Source organism: Dasypus novemcinctus, chromosome 12 (genome assembly GCF_030445035.2).
Source record: "Dasypus novemcinctus isolate mDasNov1 chromosome 12, mDasNov1.1.hap2, whole genome shotgun sequence".
NCBI classification, from domain to species: domain Eukaryota; kingdom Metazoa; phylum Chordata; class Mammalia; order Cingulata; family Dasypodidae; genus Dasypus; species Dasypus novemcinctus.
In genome coordinates this window covers 91,530,064-91,553,032 of record NC_080684.1, presented here as the reverse complement: position 1 = coordinate 91,553,032, position 22,969 = coordinate 91,530,064, and the positions used below count along the sequence as shown (strand labels likewise).

Genomic DNA, 22,969 nt, shown 5'->3' with positions numbered 1-22,969 from the left:
TCTTTGATTTATTAATGTAGTATATTATGCTGAATGATTTTCTTGTGTTGAGCCAGCCTTGCATGCCTGGTATAAAACTTATTTGATCATGAAAAATAATTATTTTATTAGTGTAATGTTGGATTCGATTAGCAAGTATTTTATCGAGGATTTTTGCAAATGTATTCATTAGAGAAATGGATCTGTAATTTTTTCCCCCATAATATCTTAATCTGGCTTTGGTATTAACATGATATTGGCTTCATAGAATAAGTTTGGTAGTGTTTCATCTTGTTCAATTTTTTGGAAGAGCTTTGAGTAAGATTGGTATTAAATCTTCTTTGAATGCTTGGTAGAACTCACTGTGGAACCATCTGGTCCTGAGCTTTTTCATTTTGAGGAGCTGTTTGATGACTGTTTCAACCTCTTTGCTTGTGATTGGTTTGTCGAGATCTTCTGTTTCTTCTATGGTCACTGTAGGTTGTTTGTACGTTCCTAGAAATTTTCCCATTTTGTCAACATTGTCTAGTTTTTTGGCATAAAGTTGTTCATAGTATCCTAATATGATCTCTCTTATTTCTGTGGGGTCAGTAGTAATGTTCCCATTTTCATTTTTTATTTCATTTATTTGCAGTTTCTCTCTTTTTTTCTTCGTCTAGCTAAGGGTTTATTGATTTTACTAAGTACCAGTTTTTGGGAAGCAGATTTGGCTCAACTGATAGAACATCCATCTACCACATGGGAGGTCCAAGGTTCAAACCCAGGACCTCCTGACCCATGTGGTGAGCTGGCCCACATGCAGTGCTGATGCATTCAAGGAGTCCCGTACCACACAGGGGTGTCCCCCATGTAGGGGAGCCCCATGCACAAGGAGTGTGCCCTGTAAGGAGAGCCGCCTTGTGGGAAAAAAGTGCAGCCTGCCCAGGAGTGGCACCACACACATGGAGAGCTGATGCAGCAAGATGAAACAAGAAAAAGTGACACAGATTCCTGGTGCTGCTGACAAGAATACAAGTGGACACAGAAGAACACACAGCAAGTGGACACAGAGAGCAGAAAAATGGGGGAGGGGGAAAAGGGAGAGAAATAAATGAAAATAAATAAATCTTAAAAAAAAAAAAAAGAACCAATTCTTGGTTTTGTTCTATTGTTTTTTGTTCTCAAGTTTGTTTATTTCTACTCTGATCTTTGTTATTTCATTCCTTCTACTTGCTTAGAAATTAGTTTGCTGTTCTTTTTCTCTTTTCTCCAGCTGCGTAGTTAGGGCATTGATTTTAGCTAGTTTTTCTTTTTTAATATCAGCATTGGTGGCCATAAATTTTCCTCTCAATACTGCTTTCACTGCATCCCATAGGTTCTGATATTTTCATTCATCTTGAGATATATTGATTTCTCTTGAAATTTCTTCTTTGACCCACTGATTATTTAAGAGTTTGCTGTTTAATCTTCATATATGTGAATTTTCCCTTTTACTTCTTCTTGTTGATTTCCAACTTTATTCCATTATGATCAGAGAATGTGCTTTGTATAATTTTGATTTTGTTGAGTTTATTGAGATCTGCTTTGTGACCCAACATATGATCTATTCTGGGGAAAGATCCACAAGCACTTGAAAAGAATGTATATCCTGCTGTTTTGGGATGCAGTGTTCTCTATATGTCTATTAGGTTTAGTCCATTTGTCATATTATTCAAGCTCTCTGTTTCTTTATTGATCCTCTGCCCAGATGTTCTATCCAGTGGTAAGAGTGGTGTATTGAAGTCTCCAACTATTTTTGTAGAGACATCTATTTCTCCCTTTGCTTTTCCCAGTGTTTGCCTCATGTGTCTTGGGGCATTCTGGTTAGGTGCATATATATTCATGGTTGTTATTTCTTTCTAGTGAATCATCCCTTTTATTAATATGTAATATCTTTCCTTGTCTCTAACAACAGTTTTGCTCTTAAAATCTATGTCATCTGATATAAGTACAGCTACCCCAGCTGTTTTTTGGTTACCACATGCATGGAATACCTTTTTTCTACCTTTCACTTTCAGTTTATTGGTATCCTGGGGTCTAAGGTGAGTCTCTTGCAGACAGCACATAGATGGCTCATATTTTCTTATCCATTCTGCCAGTCTGTATCTTTTGATTAGGGAGTTTAATCCATTAGCATTCAATGTTATTACTATAAAGGCACTTCTTACTTCATCCATTTTGATCTTTACGTTTTATGTCATTTTATTTTTGACACTTCTAGTTACTGTTACTGAAACCGTCATCATTTCTAGACTCTCTTCCAAGCCTTTCTCTCCTGTCTTTTCTTTTCAGGCTATAACACTCCCTTTAGTATTTCCTGCAAAGCTGGGTTTTTTTTTTGTTATAAACTCTCCAAAGTTTCTCTTTATCTGTGAATATTCTAATCTGACCCTCATTTTTGAAAGATAATCTTGCCGGATATAAAATTCTTGGCTGGAAGTTTTTCTCTTGCATATCTTAAATGTATCATACCACTGCCTTCTTGCCTCCATGGTTTCTGATGAGAAATCTGCACTTAATCTTATTGGGTACCCTTTATATGTTATGAATTGCTTTTCCCTTGCTGCTTTCATAATTCTCTCTTTGTCTTTGGCATTTGACATTTTGATTAGTATGTGTCTTGGAGTTGTTCCGTTTGGATTTATACAGACAGGAGTATGTTGTGCTTCTTGGACACGGATATTTATGTCCTTCAATAGGGCTAGGAAATTTTCCACCATTATTTCTTCACATATTCTTTCTGCTCCTTTTCCCTTCTCTTCTCCTTCTGTGACACCCATGGCATGTATGTTTGCATGTCTCTTGCCGACATTTAGTTCCCTGACACCCTGTTCAGTTTTTCTATTTTTTCTCCAAATGCTTTTTTGTAAGTTTGCTTTCAGAGGCCTTTGAGTTCATCAGTCCTTTCTTCTGCTTCCTCAAATCTGCTGTATATGTCTCCAGTGTGTTTTTAATTTCATTTATTACACCTTTCATTCCCATAACATGTGCTAATTTTCTATGTATGCTTTCAAATTCTTTGTTGTGCTTCAGGGTGTCTTCTTAATGTCCTTAATCTCTTTAGCCATTTCACTGAATTTATTGAGGAGTTTTGTTTGAACATCTATGAATAGTTGTCTCAACTCTTTTATGTCATCTGGAGGCTTATCTCGTTCCTTTAACTGGGCCATATCTTTCTGTTACTTGGTATGGATTGTAATTTTTTGTTGGTGTTTTCACATCTGGCTTTCTAGATGTTTTTATTCTGGGTGTAGTTTCTCCCTTTAGTTTAGCACTTTCTTGTCTTTTCTCCCTTGCTTGTTGTATAGTAGGAGTCAAGGATGTAGGTGGTGCTGTAAGCTGTGGAGGCTAAAGCTGCTCACATTGCCCCAGAAATTGATGATGCTTCTCTCACCTTTCTCCTCTGTCAGGGGTAGGGACAGGGCTGCAGCCATGAATATTAATCCAAACTGGGCAGAACAAGACTATCTGTAGTTGCCTGGAAAGACTGATGAAGCTTCACACCCCTTCCTCTCCTACCTTGGGCAGGGATGGAGCTATAGTTGTGGGCAGCAATCTTTGCTGTGTGTGTCCAAAATGATAGCAGTTGTCCAAGTAAACTGACATAGCACCAGACCCCTTCCCTAGAAGGGGGTGAGAATGGACCCTCTGGAGTGCCCAGCAGTCTAATTTGTGTGAGCTGAATATGCCTGCAGTTGCTCTGAGAGGCTGAGGGATTACTGTCCCTTCTGCCCTAGGGGATAAGAACAGAACCACCAATGGCCAACAGTTCAATCTCTTTAGGCCAAGAATACCTGCTGTTTCTAGGAGAGGCTGAGGAAACATCAGCCTCATATTGGGTTGTGGGGGGTTCTACCAGTGCCCAACAGTTCAGTCCCTTTAGGCCAAGAATACCTGCCATTGGCTCGGAGAGGCTGAGGAAACACCAGCCCCCTCCTATCCTATTAGGGCATGGTGTTGGATCCACAGGCACCCAACAGTTAAGTCCTTGTAGGCCAAAGTATCCGCCATTGTCTGGAGAGGCTGTGGAGACACCAGTCCCCTCCTCTCCTATTGGGGGTGTGGGTATATTCATAGGCATCCAGCAGTCCAGTCTGTGCAGGCCAAAAGTGTCTACCATTGCCTGGAAAGACTATGGAAACACTAGCCCCCTCCGTTCCTATTCGGGGGGTGAGGGTAGATCCACAAGTACCCACAAGTCCAGGCTGTGTGGTCAGAAAGCACCTGCAGTACCCAGAGAGGCTGGGCAAACACAATCCCTCTCTCATTTGGGGATGGGAGTGGAGCCACAGGTACCCAACAGTCGTGTTTTTGCCAGTCAAAAGCACCTGCAGTTGCCCTGAGAGGCTGAGGAATCACCAGCCTCCTCCTATCCTATTGGGGACAAAGGTGAGGTGGACTCAAAGGCATTCAACAAACCAGTTTGTGTGGGCTGCAAATGCCTGCTGTTGCCCAGAGAGCTGAGGATACCCAGCTTCTCTCCTATCCTATTGGGGTGTAAGGATGCAGCCCCAGGTGTCTAACTATTAAGTCGGTGATAGCAGAGAGCACTTGCAGTTGCCTGGAGAGCCCAGTGCAGGTCCTGCCAGCTTCCTGTCTGCTGGAGGAGGAGTCTAGGACTACAGTCCAGCCTTGATAGAAAGACGTCAGTCCCTAACTTCACTGGATTTTCAGTCAGCCAGGCTTCCCCTCCTGCAGGGGGCAGAGTCAAAATGGAAGCCACCAGACTACAATTTGGACAGGCTCAAACCCTAGCTGTTCCTAGGATTATACTTTAGCCAGCCAAGTCCGCTAATCAGTAGCTGAGATCGGTGGACAACTGTCTGTTCCTCCACTATTTATGGGAAATGGAACTTCTAACTCCAGCCACAGAATAGCTCTGGAGACAGCTTGCACTGCTAGAGAAGAATGGGCACTGGTCTCTGCAGCGTGGTTTGCAGTTTCCCAGAGAGATGGTACAGGTACCCCCAACTCCATGCCAGAGGTGGGGCTGGGGTTTAGGTTGATGCTGCAGTCGATCTGGGTAGAAAGAAGCCAATCCCTACCAGCACTGTGATTTTCAGTCAGCCCGGCTTCCCCTCTTACTGGTGCCTCACTGTGTCTTCCCTGGTTTTTGGGAAATGGTATTTCCAACTCCAACCACGGAAATAGCTCCCAATGCTGCTTGCACCATGAGCACTGACCTCCGCGGCCTGGTGGGCTTTACTCACAAATCCTTTCTGCGGATGGGCAGTCTCCTCCTTCTGACATCCATCCTTGAAGGATGTTGCAGGATACTTTTCTGGTCTCCTAGGGCCCCCAGACAGGTGCTTTAGATAGCTCTGGGTGATTACTAACTGCCCTGCAGAATGAGCTGATTCCAGGAGCTCCTTACTCTGCTATCATCTTGGCTTCTCCCCAAAGTACTTAATTTTTAAAATTATTTACTAGCTCAAAATCATTTAGTAGGATGCTTCATTTTTCTTCTCAGGGGAAAATGTTCTAAATTTTTCAAGGTGGACTTTTTATATGAACTTGATTCCATCTCATAAAGTTTAAACAATAAGATCAGTTGATTTAATTGCTTTGTCAATTTTTTACATAATTTTTTATATAATTTTCAGAAATTAAACTTAGCAATGTTTAATGAAGACTTGTGATACTTAATTTAGGAACTTCATTAAAATATTAGGAAACTTGTGCTGTAATTTTTTTCTTACTTGCAAGTATAGTTTCTGTAAACATAATTTATATACCAGGAAGAATTAATAAGACGATCATAAGTAATAAAATGATAGGTTGGCATTTCAGTTTTTAGATTGCCATGATTTTGCCATACTTTATATCTTCTAAATATGTATTTTTAAGAATATTAATATTTTCTTTTCTCTAGATTTTTGCTTCAGTGTCTTGAGGATCTTGATGCCAATCTGCGAAAATTAAACTCTCGTCTATTCGTGATCCGTGGACAACCAGCAGATGTGTTTCCCAGGCTTTTCAAGGTAATTCGAAAAATCTTTGATAAAATAATCTTTTCACGAGAGTGTCAACTGCAATGTAAACTAAAATCCGTGATTGGTGGTAGTGTTCCAAATGTGTTCATCAATTGCAGTGAATGTATCACACTAATGAAAGAAGTTGTTGATGTGGGAAAGGGTAGGAGGTGTAAGGAGTGGGACATATAAAAATCCCTTATTTCTTTTTTATGTAACATTTTATGTAATCTAAGTAGCTTTTAAAAATAAAAAATATATTTAAAAAATCTTTTCTCAAAGAAAATAACATTTTCTAAGTAAGGCATTTTGGACAATTTTAAGTATGGGGTATATAAGTATTTTTAAATAAAATTTTTTTCTTTATTTAATGAAATAGTTATATATAATACAAACAGTGAAAAAAATGGTTTACAATGAAAAGTTGAATCTTCCTTCTACCATAAGCCACTAGTTCCCTTCCCAGAATCAACAACTACTACCAGCTTCTTGTGTGTCCATTGGATAGAAATGTTTTTTGCATAAACAAGAATTTTATATGTGTTTGTGTATGCATGTATACCATCCCCTTTTTTAAAAAACCAAGATGGGAGCACATCATTTATAGCATTCTGTGCTTTGCTTTACTCACACAACAGTGTATGTTAGAGATTGTACCCTGTCAGCGCAAATAACTTCCTCAGTCTTCCACAGAATTCCACTTTGTAGATGTGCCATACTTCTTTTAAACTACTCTCTTCTATTTATTTATTTTTTTTAATTCATTTTTTAAAAAAATATTACATTCAAAAAATATGAAGTCCCATTCAACCCCACCGCCCTCTCTTTTAAACATTTATTTTTTCCACTGTCCTTTTGCTTACAAATAATGCTGCCAGTGAGCATCCTTGTCCATGTATATGTATCTTTGGTCACATGTGTCAGTACATTTGGGGAATAATTGTTAGAAGGAGACCTCTCCAGGCCAAATGGTTATGAAAGTTGGCATGTTATCAATAATACAAAATTGTAGCTTTTAAAAATACATGAGGGATGGGAAGCAGCTGTGCCTCAATCAGATGAGCTCCTGCCTACCATATGGGAGGCCCTCGGCTCACATCCCGAGGCCTCCTTGTGAAGGCAGGCTCACCCACATGCTGTGGAGCGCCACCTGGCCCGCAGGCACCACAGAGAGCCAACTCAACAAGGTGACGCAACAAATAAAAGAAGGAAAACAAGCGAGAACACAGAAGAGGGAATGGACACAGAGAGCAGACAGCAAAACAAGCCACAAGGCAGGGAGGGGAAATAAATAAATACAGACACAGAAGAATGTACAGCGAATGGACACAGAGAGCAGAAAGTACACCAAAAAAAGCCACAAGGGAGCGGATAATTTAAAAAAAAAATTCATGAGGGAGTGGATGTGGCTTAAGCAGTTGAGCGCCTGCCTTCCACACGGGCAGTCCAAGCTTTGGTTTCTCGTCCTCCTGAAACAATAAAAAACAACAACAAGCAAAACAAGCCATAAAACCAACTCAGGAAGCTGATGTGACTCAGCGGTTGAGTGCCATCTTCCCACATATGAGGTCCTAGGTTCAATCCCCAGCCCCACTACTTTAAAAACAAAAACCTCGATATGATCTTAAAATTTTCCTTATTCCCCTTTTCTTCCCAAATAATAAAATTAGGCTTATGTGCTTAAATGAGTTGTCCAAGGTCCTGTCTACCTCATGGAAGTGTTCAGAGCAAGTGCTGAGTATACTGGCTGTCCTTTTATATTACTTTTTCTGTTTACTGATGAAATTCCTAAATTTCTGTCTGCTGATTCTTGCATCTGTTTGTCATCAAATTTCTATAATAGCAGTGTTTCTGTTTATAATGCAGAAGAGAACAGTTCCTTTCCCTGAATGTTGGGTATCAAATAAACACTAGCCTTTTTTTCACTGGTATTAAAAAAAAAAGACCTTTAATATTTAAGATTTAGCTAATGTAACAATCTCAGCTAGTGAAAATTTATCTTCCAATTAAAGTCTCTTCACAATTGTAGCTACTATATCCGAGGTGCATGGAATAGTTCTGAGTAAAAAGCATGTCAGAAACAATGGCAACAGATTATCAGCAACTCACAAGTATAAGAGTGGTATAAGTAAAATGAGTCCTAAGACTAATGCAACTTTTATTTACTTGTTTTTGAACAAACATTGTTCCAGGTCAGCAAGTCTTTTGTACTCTTGACATTTCCTCTGCCTAAAATAACATATTGTTGACTCACACTATCTTCTGCATTTATATGATGTCCTTGCTTGTCAGTTTGACAGAGGCAGGGATTTCCACATTGACCATAAAATGCAGATACATGAACACACACACAAACGTGTGCACATAGGCTTATTATCTGATTTTCATTTTTTCCTTGGGCCACATAGAGTAACTTTATAAAATGCCATTCTATGAAAAAATCCCTTTCAGATTTTTTACTATATGTAGAGTCATGGAGGAAGTTAATTCCTTTTTCATTATGTTAATGTTTTAATTTTTACTTTTTGTTTCTTTAGAGGTACTACATGCATGTGGGAAAAAAAATTGAAACTGTCTAAAAGTATATACAAAAAAAAGTAGGTCTCCCCCTACCCCTAACCCTTCGTACTTTGTCTGAGGGAGTATTCTTTTTTAGTAAACTAACTGACATTTAAATTAGTGTTTCTGGTTTTATTATTCTCGTACTGCAAATAGTGAAATATTTTAATAGATAGTTAATCCTTTATCACCCACATAGGTAAAATTAGTTTAGACTTGATAGCAGTGTCTTTAATTTGTTGGGATGGTTGACAGTGGCTCCAGTACTGATGTCTTTTCAAGTATGTACTTTTTCTCCTCTATAGTATTCATTCATTTTACTCTATCTATATCTAGTAGATTTAGACATGGGTTTAAAGTGTTTTTTTAATACACACACATACATATTTCTCATATAACTGTTGTCATTTTTTATCATATGCTTTCTACTTAGAACTTTTCTTAGTTAAATTCTGACTACTGTTAGCTGACAAGATGGCTTCTGTTTTAACGTCTTCCTTTTTTCATGTTCTAAGGAAGGTAAGAACTGAAGAAACTTAGGAGAGACTAGCATAGGCTAAACTTGACAAGGTTGACAGTATTAATCATACGTGTGTTAAGTAAATTATTATACATCTGAATTCTGTTTTCTCTATATTTGGTGCCAGACTGGTAAACTACCAAGACCATGCAGATTCTAGGCCCTGCAGAAACTTTTTATGAAGAGTTTAAAGTAGCGGTTCTTAACCTTTTGTCTTTTACAGACCCCTTACTAAGTCCACACTGTACTATGTATTATTTAATAAACATATCACACCCACACCAACAGGAACCCACAATAATAATGTTTTTTGAACTTCAAGGTCACAGAACCTTTGTTAAGAACCCCTGGTTTAAAGTATTGTTTTTAGAGAATAGGTATATAATAAATGAATGAATGAATCAATCAGTCAATCAGTCAATCAATAAATCAGTCAATCGATAAACAAATTTCCAGACTGAACCTTAATTGAGTCAGTCAACCAAGGCAAAAGCTCGTTCTTTAAAAAGATGAATAAAACTGATACACTGTTAGTGATATTGATCACATCAAAAAAGGGAGTACAGTCAGGCAAGATTACTTATATCAGGAATAAAAAGGGATATCACTAGAGATTCTCCAAACTTTAAAAGAATGGTAAAGGAGATTATAAACACCACATTGCCAATAAATTTTGCAAACTAGATAAAAGGCAAACATTCCTTGAAAAGTACAATTTACAAAAACTCTCATAAGAAAAATTGAAAAGCTCTGTATCTCTTAAAGAAATTCAATTTGTAATTTAAAAAGACCTTCCCATAAATAAAATTCTAGGCCCAAAATGGTTTCACTTGTGAATTCTATCACATATTTTAAGAAGAAATAATGCCATCTTCTAAAACTTTTTTAGAAAACAAAAGAAGGTTGGGAACACTTCCCAACTCATTTTGTGGGGCCAGCATAACCCTGATACCAAAACCTGACCAAGTACTTTTAAGGGGAGAAAAGTGTTGTAGTCCGGTGTCTGTCATAAACATAGACTCAGAAATCCTGTAACAAAATTTTAAGAAATTGAAATCTAGTAATATTTTAAATTAACAATACAGTCATGATCAAGTGGAGTTTACCCCAAGAATACAAAATTGATTCAACAGTTTAAAAAGTCAATTAAGGGAAGTGGATTTGGCCCAGCGGATAGGGTGTCCACCTACCACATGGGAGGTCCAAGGTTCAAACCCAAGGCTTCCTGACCCGTGTGACGAGCTGGCCCATGTGCAGTGCTGGTGTGCACAAGGAGTGCCGTGCCACGCAGGGTGTCCTCCGCATAGGGGAACCCCACTCTCAAGGAGTGTGCCCTGTAAGGAGAGCCGCCCAGTGCAAAAAAGGTACAGCCTGCCCAGGAATGGTGCCTCACACGGGGAGAGCTGACGCAGCAAGATGACGCAACAAAATGAGACACAGATTCCGGGTGCCACTGACAAGAATACAAGCGGGCACAGAAGAACACACAGCGAATGGACACAGAGCACAGACAGCTGGGGGGGAAGGAGAGAGAAATATTTTTTTAAAAGTCAATTAATATAATCCATCCTGTTAATACATTAAAGGAAAATTTATGGTTATCTCATAATATATTCTAATCAGTACAATCTGGCAAGAAAAAGAGTGGGCAATTTGCTCACCAGTTCACTACCATAGTTTCTGTCATAACAGTCTATGTTTTCTAATAGTTATTATATATTTTATTTATTTACTATATATTGATGGTCTTCCTCAATAAACTCCATGAGAACAAGCACCTAGCAAAATATCTGGCCCATAATAAGAATTCTAATATTTAATGTATGAAAAAATGAATTTATTATTTGGGGAACCTTCTATTCCCTAACTTTTCCTTTTTCTTGTGGAAAGACATTCACTAATTTGTTTCCAGGGAAGGATAAGTGTATTGTTGCATTGTTGCATTTAAGAGGAGATTCTGGTGTTCTTTTCCTCCTCTTCAGTTGCAGAGAGTGCACATACTGCTCTCTTCCTCCATATAAGTTTTATAGAGGTAGGTCCATACCACAGAAAAAGCATTGCCTATCATTGGGTAGGTAAGTATGTTTAATTTCAGGGTAAAATATTAGCATGCCTACCTGCCCTTAAACCTAATATGATTTCTCCGTTTCAGCTTTACTTGTAAAGTTGTTTAGTGGTTTATAGATTGATCTTGACTTCTCTGACTTCCTATTTGAATGCAAGAGGGAAAAGGGAAGTGGGTATTACTGATTTTTCTCAAACTGAAACATTTACTATCTAAAAACTAAAAATGTATATATCAAAATCAAATCCATAAGAGAAATTTTAACTGTGCAATGGAAAATCAAATATAAACTGCAATTTAAAAAAGAAGAAATAAACGGCTACTTATAATAATTATTATAAATTTTGAGGACTTACTTTGTGCTGTGCTCTGTCCTAAACACTTCCACATGTATGTACTATTTCATTCCTTCATCAACTCATTAACATAATATTATATTTTCATTTTACTTTAGTAAACATTAACTCTAGTGTTTACTATGTGTTAAGCACTCTTGTTAGTACTTTACTTAACATTCTTCCCATTTTATAGATTAAGAGATAGGCATGGAGAGTTTAGCAGCTTGCCCCAATAGGTGAGCCAGTCTTTGAACTATATTTTTTAATTACTACTCTATACAACCTTGCAATAAAACAAAAAAATACAATGCCATCTTTTATTTTAGTTTCATTTTTAAATTTCAAAAGCAGTACATGCTTTTGCTAACAAATCTGAATAACGCAGTAGTGTGTAAATTAAAAATTGTGTTAATTTACACTCCCAAATTGTATGCAAAGATAACACCTCTCAACAGTTTGGTGTGCAGTCTTCGAGACTTTCGAAAAAGGAAAATTAACTTGATGTATTTTTTGTTTAGTGGTTCAGCAGGGACTTTAAAAATCACTAATACATGTCATTGGAAAGTGTGTGGGATCAAACACTTCGGTGTGCTACTAATAGAAGTGCAAATTGTTGCAATATAGCTGGCTGAAGATCTTGAAACTGTCCATCAAAATTTTAAATGTGTTTATCTTTGATCCATCAATTGTTTTTCAACAAGTTATTTCTAGAAAATAACAGGACAGATTCCTCAGAGTTTTTGAAGATGTCTACACAGAGATGTACACTACTATGTTCCTAGTAGGAACTAAAAAAATAAAAAAGGAAACATTGGGAACAGCCCTTATCTAATCTGTAGGCATTTGGAGAATTTCAGTGTTTTACCATATAGTCAATTAAACAATGATGGAATTACAGGTGATTTTTTTTTCTTTGTGTGATAAATCAGTAGATTTTAGAATTTTTAAAATTTACTATCTCTCTGGAAAATTTTCTTAGTTAGCTTAAGTCATAATCTCATCATTTAAAATCACTATAAGAAGATTGTTTTAGTTTTATAAGGCTGTCAATGCAAAATGCCAAAAATGGGTTTGCTTTTGTAAAGGGAATTTATTTGGGGTAAAAGCTTAGAGTTCTGAGGCTGCAAAATGTCCAGATCAAGGCATTAATAGAGATGCTTTCTTCAGCTGCTGGCAGATCCTGGACTTCTGTCATGCATCAGGGCAAGATGGCAGCAGGTCTCTGTCTTCTCCTCCAAGCTGCTTTCTCTCCCAGCTCAACTGTGGGCGATTAAGCACATCTCAGGGCTGGTCTCCTCGGCTTTGAGCTGTTCTATGGACCTAGCCTATCTTAAAAATTTCCACAGTTAACATATTTTTTGGTAATCAGAAAAAATATTTTATATACATATATTTATTACAAAGCACCTCGGCAAATCAGATTATACCATAGCAACCATCAAAATAAAGACCAGTTTTTAGGATTAGCAGGCATAAGTTTAAGTTATAGCTCTCTTTAAACCAAGACAATTTTATACAATTTTATTTATATATTTATTTTATTTATTTGTGTGTGTGTGTGTGTGCGCGCACAGCGCCGCTCCTGGGCAGGCTGCTCTTTTTTTTTTTTTTTCACGTGGACGGTTCTCCTTATGGGGCGCACTCCTTGCGCATAGGACTCCCATAAGCAGGGGACACCCCTGTGTGGCACAGCACTCCTTGCATGCATTAGCGCTGTGCATTAGGCAGCTCACCACAGGGATCAGGAGGCCCTGGGTTTGACCCCTGGACCTTTCATGTGGTAGGCGGACGCTGTATCCACTGAGCCAAATCTGCTTCCCTGTACAATTTTAAAATAACCTTATCTGCAAAATGGAGATTCCAACCAAAGTTCCAAATTCTGCAGGTTGTTTTGAGGATCTAATGTATGTGCAAATAGTTTGAAAAAGTAAAGTGATCTACAAACACATTTAGTATAGGAAACTGGTCTTAAACATATTTGCTGTATCTTCTAGAACCTAACACAGTGCCGGGAATCTAATGAGTACACATTTGTTGTATACATATTTTTAAATTAATAAATTGTGCATTTTTTCTTGTATAGTCAACATTTGATTTATATATGATCATTTTATATGTAGATTGTGTGTTTTTCTCTTTTTTCAACCTTTACTTTTATGATTAAAAAAATTTAAAATCGGTGGCCATTTTTGCCCCTTTCTCTTATTTTAGGAATGGAACATTACTAAGCTTTCAATTGAGTATGATTCTGAGCCCTTTGGAAAGGAACGAGATGCAGCTATTAAGAAACTGGCTACTGAGGCTGGAGTAGAAGTCATTGTACGAATTTCACATACGTTATATGACCTAGACAAGTAAGTTTTAACGTCTGAGACTTAAATTTGTAAAATGGAAATAACAACATATACATCAGAGATTTGTGGATAAATTAAATGTATTATATTAAATCTTAACATTTTACTTATTTATTTAGCTGCTGTGATTTTTATTTACCCAGTGACAGGTACCAAAATTATAGACATAATGCACTGAATAAAAATATTCAGTATTTCGTTTCCAAAACCATTATTGATTAGGAATATCACAGAATTATCCTTGACTCTTCTCACTGAACATATTGTGGTCTTTCCCTTCTGGGCTTTTAACATTTTTATACTTTATAGTTTATATGATATATAGCCATAAACTATCTTGATATATTTTGTATGATTATCTTATTCTATTTTATTTGATGTGTGTATATCTCCTCTCCCTGTCTGGATTTTAAATCTACATGCAAACTATATGTAGCAGTTTGATAAAGTTATGAATTCCAAAAGTAGATATTGGATTGTATTTGTAAACTGGTCTGTACCTGGGCATGATTAAATTATGATTAGGGCTTTGATTGGGCCACATCAGTAGGGTTTTGAGTCCCTGCCCCTTGGTGCATGGGGACTCACAGATAAAAGACATGGCAAAGGACAGAGTTGGAGCTTTTTTCATGCTGGAAGTGTTTGATGTTGGAATTTTGATGCTGAGGTCTTAAGCTAGAGCCCCAGGAAGTAAGCATACAGAGCAAAGAGAAGTCAGCCCCAGGAAGAGAGGAACCCTGAGCCCAGAGAGAAGCAAGCTTAGAAAGAGAAGAACCCAGGAAGCCTGAACCCTCACAGATGTCAGCAGCCATCTTGCTCCAACACATGAAAATAGACTTTGGTGAGGGAAGTAACTTATGCTTTAAGGCCTGGTATCTGTAAGCTCCTACCCCATATAAGTATGCTTTATAAAAGCCAACAGATTTCTGGTATTTTTCATCAGCACCCCTTTGACTGACTAATACACTATATATATAGCATTATTTTGCATACCTGTAGTCTTCTAAACAATGGCATAAAACTATTTCTCAAAGTATATTCCTTGGAACATAATCAATGATAATGCTTTGTCCAACAAAGATTATGAGGTCAAATTTAATTTAAATTTAAATGAGTCGTGAAAAGTCATAAAGTTCACTAACTTAATTAACTTTTGCCATACATTATCCTTGTAAGTGCTGAAATCTCATAAATTATGTACCTTTTAAATTATTTTACTTTTTAAGTTATAAACACATTTTAATCGAGTTGATAAGCTTTATTCTGTAAGGAACATGACAGACTAGTTCATTTTGTTGGTGGTGGAAGAAGTGTAATTTCTTTTTAAACAGTTTTATTCAGCTCATCATATGGTCTGTCTCAGGTGTATAATCAGTGGCTCTCAGTATTATCAGAGTTGTGCATTCATCACCATAGTCAATTTTAGAACATTTTCATTACTCCAAAAAGAAACCCCATACCCTTATACCGCCCCCATTATTGACCTTTAGCATTATTGTAGTACCTTTGTTACAATTAGTGAACAAAATATTACATTACTGTTATCTATGTTCCTTAGTTAGCATTAGTTTTATAAAGTGTAATTTTATTCTACTTTTTCAAGTGTATCAAAAAATTGGGGAAACGGACTTTGGCCCAGTGGTTGGGGCGTCTGTCTGCCATATGGGAGGTCCGCGGTTCAAACCCAGGGCCTCCTTGACCCTTGTGGAGCTGGCCATGCGCAGTGCTGATGCGCGCAAGGAGTGCCCTGCCACACAGGGGTGTCCCCCGCGTGGGGAAGCCCCACGCGCAGGGAGTGCGCCCGTGAGGAGAGCCGCCCAGCGTGAAAAGGAGAGGGTAGCCTGCCCGGGAATGGCACCACCCACACTTCCCATGCCGCTGACGACAACAGAAGCGGACGAAGAAACAAGACGCAGCAAATGGACACCAAGAACAGACAACCAGGGGAGGGGGGGGAATTAAATAAATAAATAAATCTTTAAAAAAAAAAATTGTTTTTCACTCAGGAAAGGATCTTCCTTTATACTAAGATGGAAGTCATAATCTTTGGTAATAAACTTACCTTCTAGTTAACCAGTTTGCTTATTTTATGAAACTGATAGCAAGGAGGAAGCAAAACAGGATAAGAGTAGTTGCTTCTAAGTGGGAGACTGAGTATTATGTACAAAATTAGTGTTTATTGAATTGAATGTGAATGCTTGCCATACAAGTTCCATCATATAAAAATGTAATATATAGAAACATTTTCCTAAGGTTCTCATTTTGCTACTGTTTTATGTGTAATTGTAGTTCCTCAATAGATTATTACAATCAACAAATTTTATTATGACCCTAAGTATTATTAATAAGTCAAATGATTACACCAAAACAAAATTCACTAAAAGAGTGACTAGATTTCATGGGAATTATTTTTTTGTAATATAGTTGGTATAGTGAAAAATCACCAGAATTGGATTAAGAAAACTTTAATTTGCCATTTATCATTTATGTATTAACCGAGTTAATGAACCTTCTATGTAGGCTTCAGGTTACTCATCTATAAAATGAGGGCGTTGGAGTTTACCAGTAATTCTTTATTAGGGCACAATGCCAGCAAATAGCTGTAGTGTAAAAGAATAATTAGTTATTCCAAAATATTAATAGTGTCTAATACTACCATTGGCAAGACTAATTATTCTTTCTTTTGAATTATGGCTTGATTGAGGCAATTAATGAGCATAAATAAATGTGAAAGGTGCTTAAATTTAAATAGTTTTAAATTTGGTATGTAATATAAGATAAATATGACATAAGCAAAATGTTCTTTTACAAAGTACCAAGAATATGGTAATACGTGGGAAAATTACAACTAATGTAGGTTATGGACTATAGTTAACACTAGTTAATATTTTTACAGCAGTGACAAAGAAGGTATTATATCAATTCTAAGGAACAACAGTAGAGGGATATAAGGGGGTATGGGATTTTTCATTTTGGAGTAATGAAAACATTCTAAAATTGACTGAGGTGATGACAGCATAACTGTGATGAAAATGAAAGCCACTAAGTGTACGTTTTGAACGGATTGTACAAAGCATGGCATTGTATAACACAGTGAATCCTGTGGTGGAAGAACAAATATGAGAACACTCTCTTGTGAACTAAAACAAATGTGTAATACTAAGTGTGTTAATCAGATTAGTTAGGGGGAAAATACACCAAATGTAAGATACGGTATAGTGGTAGTATTTTTTTTTAACTGTCTTTTTTAAAAAGATAAATAGATCACAAAAAATGTTACATTAAAAAATATAAGAGGTACCCATATTTGACGATGCTCTTTCATGGTTTGCAACAAACATTTCACAACAAATGCAAGGTGTTGGTGGTGGGGTGATGTATGATGATATGCATGCTGTTTTGTAAATTCACAGCTTTTAATATGCACTTCCATTGTTTATGTATGTGCATGTATGAATGATATATTTCAATAAGTTTTTTAAAATAAAAAAATGATACATATGATTATAACTTTAGTGAAGGAAAAGCACAATAGAAAATAGCAAGTGACTTTCACACAGTACTATATTGTAGAATTCTAAGTGGTAAGAATTGCTGATTGCTCATTGATATAATTGTTGGCCTGGTTTTGGTTTTATTGTTAATTGAGAGATTATTTGAGCTGGACTGTATTATGTTTTTTACATAGGCATATGAATTTCTTATTACTGCTTAAACAACTTTACCACTTTGGGTTTTTTTTTTTTACCTTTAAAAAACCTTTGTTTTAAAGTTTTTATACCTACTAGATGTTAGAAAATGAAGAGAATGATTTTTTTTAATGCCTCACTAACCATTTAAATAAGTTTACTGGTCTTGCAAGAAGTTAGCCTTCCTCTAGAGAATTAAGTGGTTAATTTTATGTTCTGATTTTAAGCATTTTCAGAGCTTACCAACCAAAATACAATTTTTTTAACTAACTGCGTTTTACTATTACTTGTAATAGGATCATAGAACTCAATGGTGGACAACCACCTCTAACTTATAAAAGATTCCAGACTCTTATCAGCAAAATGGAGCCACTAGAGATACCAGTAGAGACAATTACTCCAGAAATGATAGAAAAGTGCACGACTCCTCTGTCTGATGACCATGATGAGAAATATGGAGTTCCTTCACTGGAAGAACTAGGTGGGTATAGACTATAATAAATGTGAAACTTAAGAGTTAATAAATCATAAGTCATTCAGGCAATCCTACTTGTAATTCTGCCATTTAAAATATTTTACATTAGGAAGGGAAAATGGGGGAGAAAGATACCTCAAACTAAGATGTTATAAATCTGAACATTATTTATGTGTTCTATAAACATGTGATCTCTCCTTGCTACCTTACAATGTCTTAAAGAATAGAGACCATGTAGTATATCTTCTGTATATGAGAGCCTATCCAGAGTTGTTAAATAATTTCCATGCTACTCCCTTAATTTTTCTTCATAATAGCTTGTTCTCCAAAATATTTTGGTTATATAAAAACTATTTTCGTTTTAGAAGAATATTTTTTTAATTTTTTATTTTCAGGTTTTGATACAGATGGTTTACCCTCTGCAGTGTGGCCAGGTGGAGAAACTGAAGCACTTACACGTTTGGAAAGGCATTTGGAAAGAAAAGTATGATAATATATATAATATGGCCATGCTCATATTTCCAAACTGACATCTTGAAAATAATTTTAAAGTCTTTAAAAAAAAAAAACCCACAAAATTGGATTTTGAAGTTAGGAGGATTGAAAAGAAATAAGTTAATACAAACCTAATTGTCTGAAAATTAACAACTTCATCTCCTTGTTTAAATATCCTTTCCCCTTCTATAATTGTTTCCCCTTTAGCTGCTACCACTGCAACCTCTTCTGTTCTTTCTAACCTGGAATCTGCTAACCATAACCTTGAGGCTAGAACAGAATTATTCTGTTTTACCTTTACCGATTAAGACTAATTAAACTTAATATAAAAGAGAGTAAAGGAGCTCTCAGCCTTGTGGTAGAAATTTAAAGCTAACATACTTCTCATGAGTATGTGCTGCACTAGGATGGCTGAAACCAAAGAGCACTCATTTTTATCTTGTCTTATTTTTTATAATAACTTGTTCTTTGTTACTGGGATAATAAAAATTGTTCCCTAAGAAATTTGTAACTTAAAAATATTTCAATTTTGAACATGTTTTTAAAATGGAAAAGGCAGTTAGTTAATGTAATTCTCTGTATGTTTTCAAGGCTTGGGTGGCAAACTTTGAAAGACCTCGAATGAATGCAAATTCCCTGTTGGCAAGCCCAACTGGACTCAGTCCTTATCTGCGATTTGGTTGTTTGTCATGTCGACTCTTTTACTTTAAACTCACAGATCTCTACAAAAAGGTATTATCTAAAACTGGAGCTTATTTTTTAAAATACTTTTTAAAAATTTTGCCTGATAATACTTCTTTGCTTTTTAATTTTAGGTAAAGAAGAACAGTTCTCCTCCCCTTTCCCTTTATGGGCAGTTATTATGGCGTGAATTTTTCTATACAGCAGCAACAAATAATCCACGTTTTGATAAAATGGAAGGAAACCCCATCTGTGTTCAGATTCCTTGGGACAAGAATCCTGAAGCTTTAGCCAAATGGGCAGAAGGCCGGACAGGTTTTCCATGGATTGATGCCATCATGACACAACTTCGTCAAGAGGGTTGGATTCACCATTTAGCCAGACATGCAGTTGCTTGCTTCCTGACACGAGGTGACCTGTGGATTAGTTGGGAAGAAGGAATGAAGGTAAGTTTTCTTCTACCAAATGTAGCTATGCCTTATTTAGAAGGAATCCATATCTTACTAAAATAAGTCCTAGAAGTTGTCTATTATGTTAGATTCATTTAGAGGCTAGTTTTTCAGTGGATAAAGTATTTAATTGCCACAGTACAAGCATACTTTAGGAGAGCAGAATGGTGTAGTCAGACAAGAGAAATGGTGAAATCTGGCTAAATTGATTAAGCTAAAATCATTGCATTGACTATAAACTAGCTTAGCCCATCAAAGGAAGTAAGATTTAACACTCTGGACTTATTGCATAGATAAAATTTATAGGTGATCATTTCTTTTGCCAAAAAGTATTCACCCAAGAGTTCTTTGAAACAGTGACTTTCTATCATGAATTTTTAAATATAAATCATTTTGCCTCACTTTACCATCTCAACTTTTGAACCATACTACATTTTGTGACATCTTCTTGTACATAACAGGACTTATGTATATATCTTACTTTCTTATATATATTATGAATTTCCCCAACCCAAGGACCATTTCTGATCCTTTAAATTTTTGCATCTCCTCTATTTCTTAGTACAAAGTTGTACACAAAGTAGATATATAGTACAAACTCAATGAATTTTTCAAAGCCCCATTTTAAATTCTATTTCCCTTTTGGATCAAGGAATTCCAAATGTAGACTATATGACAGTAGTGCAATTTTAAAGGTCATGTATATTTAGATGCTCTTTTTATATAGGCCAATGTACCAAACTTCTTAGAGTTTTTGTTCGTTATTTATTGTAGCATTTTTGCTTTCTTGGAAGTGGTTTACTGTTTTGCTGCTTTTTTTTTTCCTTTGTTTTTTTTTAAATCTCATAGCTTATCTTTAACTTTTTTTTTATTCATTTTTTAAAAAATATTACGTTAAAAAAATATGAGGTCCCCATTCACCCCCACCTCCCCCACCCCACCACTCCCCCCACAGTAACACTCTCCCCCATCATCATGACACATCCATTGCATTTGATGAGTACATCTCTGGGCATCGCTGCACCCCGTGGCCAATGGTCCACACCATAGTCCACACTCTCCCATGTGCCATCCAGTGGGCCATGGGAAGATATACAGTGTCCGGTAATTGTCCCTGCAGCACCACCCAGGACAACTCCAAGTCCTGAAAATGCCTCCACATCTCATCTCCTCCTCCCATTCCCCGCACCCATCAGCCATCATGGCCACACCAATGCCACGTTTTCTCGATTATTAACCACAATAGTACCTGAACAGAATATCATTAAGTCCACTCTAATCCTTACTGTATTCCTCCTTCCTGTGGACCTTGGCTTGGTTGTGTCTATTCCACATCTGTGTCAAGAGGGGGCTTAGATTCTACATGGATACTGGATGCAATCCTCCTGCTTTCAGCTGTAGGCACTCTAGGCTCCATGGTGTGGTGGTTGACATTCTTCAATTCCATGTTAGCTGAGTGGGGTAAGTCCAATAAATCAGAGTGTAGGAGCTGAAGTCTGTTGAAGCTCAGGGCCTGGCTTTCATATTGTCAGTCCAGAGATTCAGATCCCCTAGATATATCTTAAACCCCAGCACCAACTACAATTCCAGTAAAGTTGCAGGAAAGGCTTGTGAAAAGAGATCCCATCTGAGTCCAGCTCCATCACGCAGAAACACCAACTCCAAAGAAGGGCCAACTGACATGGCAGTGAACTCCATCTTCCATGACCATAAAACCTGTGGGTCTCTTTAGCCCTCAAAAGAACCAATACCTGGGGTTATATCTACTTTATCTGTCTCTGAAACTCTGCTCAGGTGTGCATAAGGGCAATCCTTCTGACAACCTCCAGACTCTTTTTTAGAGACTCATAGCCATATAAACTCATTTGTCCTTTCCATTTCCCCCTTAATTTAGGTCAGAAAGCATTTTTAACTCCTGTTATTATATGTAGACAGGGATATTCTGCTGGTCCACGTTGAACCTTTTATTCAAGGTAATTTTCTAGTTACGTCATCAGCTGGTACTTGGTAGTGATCCCTCGGCACCAGGGAGGCTCATCCCTGGGTGTCATGTCCCACGCTAGGGGGAAGGCAGTGCATTTACATGCTAAGTTTGGCTTCGAGACCAGCCACATGTGAGTAACACAGAGGCTGTCAGGAGGAAACTCTTAGGCACAGTGCTTCTCTAGGCCTTGTTCTTATTTCAGGTATATAGGCTCACAAGCATAGTCATTAGTATAAGGGGCTCACTGTTGGACCCTCATTCCTTCCTGGTCCTTGCCGTTGCACCCGGGGGACTGCCGCTGCTCCCCTAGGGACCACGACAGAGCCCCCTCCCTGGCCAGGAACCCAGTACCCCCCCCCAGCTGTTGTTTTTAATTGTTTCCACTATGAGTATATCCAAACATTTCCATGCACGCTGGACACATGCCCTGTATGACTCCCTGTCAACCATATGTCCCCTGTCAATAACATCCCTTACCAGTATTCCCCCGCTGCCATTGTTTAACCACTCTGTGATCCAGAACTTCCTGAAAAGTGAAGCCCAATATAATGCCAGGTTCCCTTAATAGTAAAATGGAATATAGCGATGAGTTTAAAGGTTAGATATAGAATACATATTTTTTTAAATATTTATTTATTATTATTATTTTTTTAATTACATTAAAAAAATATATGAGGTCCCATTCAACCCCACCGCCCCCGCCCCCCACTCCCCCCACAGCAACACTCTCTCCCATCATTGTGATACATCCATTGCACCTGGTAAGTTCATCTCTGAGCATCACTGCACCCCATAGTCAATGGTCCACATCATAGCCCAGACTCTCTCACGTTCCATCCAGTGGGCCCTGGGGGGATCTACAGTGTCCCGTAATTGTCCGTGAAGCACTATCCAGGACAACTCTACGTCCCGAAAACGCCTCCACATCTCATCTCTTCCTCCCGTTCCCCACACCCAGCAGCCCCCATGGCTACCGTTCCCACACCCATTCCACATTTTCTCTGTGGACATTGGATTGGTTGTGTCCATTGCACACCTATGTCAAGTGAGGGCTTAGATTCCACATGGGTACTGGATGCACTCTTCCCGCTTCTAGTTGTAGACACTCTAGGCTCCATGTTGTGGTGGTTGACCTTCTTCAACTCCATGTTAGCTGAGTGGAGCAAGTCCAATAAGTCAAAGTGTAGGAGCTGAAGTCTGTTGAGGCTCTGGGCCTGGGTGTCATATTATCAGTCCAGAGATTCAAATCCCCTACATATATCTTAAACCCAGCACCAACTACAATTCCAATAAAGTAGCATGCAAGTCTTGTGAAAAGAGATCCCCTCTGAGTCCATTTCCATCACGCAGAAACACCAGCTCCAAAGAAGGGCCATCTGTCATGGCAGTGA

General features: G+C 37.6%; 1 protein-coding gene across 2 annotated transcripts in view; it reads left to right on the top strand.

Moving 5' to 3' along the window:
* CRY1 (cryptochrome circadian regulator 1) overlaps positions 1-22,969 on the top strand; it is a 140,398-nt gene that overhangs the window by 92,001 nt on the left and 25,428 nt on the right. For both annotated transcript variants that reach the window (XM_004473303.4, XM_023583047.3), the window contains exons 2-7: positions 5,870-5,978; positions 13,663-13,805; positions 17,791-17,975; positions 18,365-18,453; positions 19,056-19,196; positions 19,280-19,591. In XM_004473303.4, the coding sequence (XP_004473360.1) occupies positions 5,870-5,978; positions 13,663-13,805; positions 17,791-17,975; positions 18,365-18,453; positions 19,056-19,196; positions 19,280-19,591 (979 nt within the window). The remainder of the gene's footprint in view (positions 1-5,869; positions 5,979-13,662; positions 13,806-17,790; positions 17,976-18,364; positions 18,454-19,055; positions 19,197-19,279; positions 19,592-22,969) is intronic.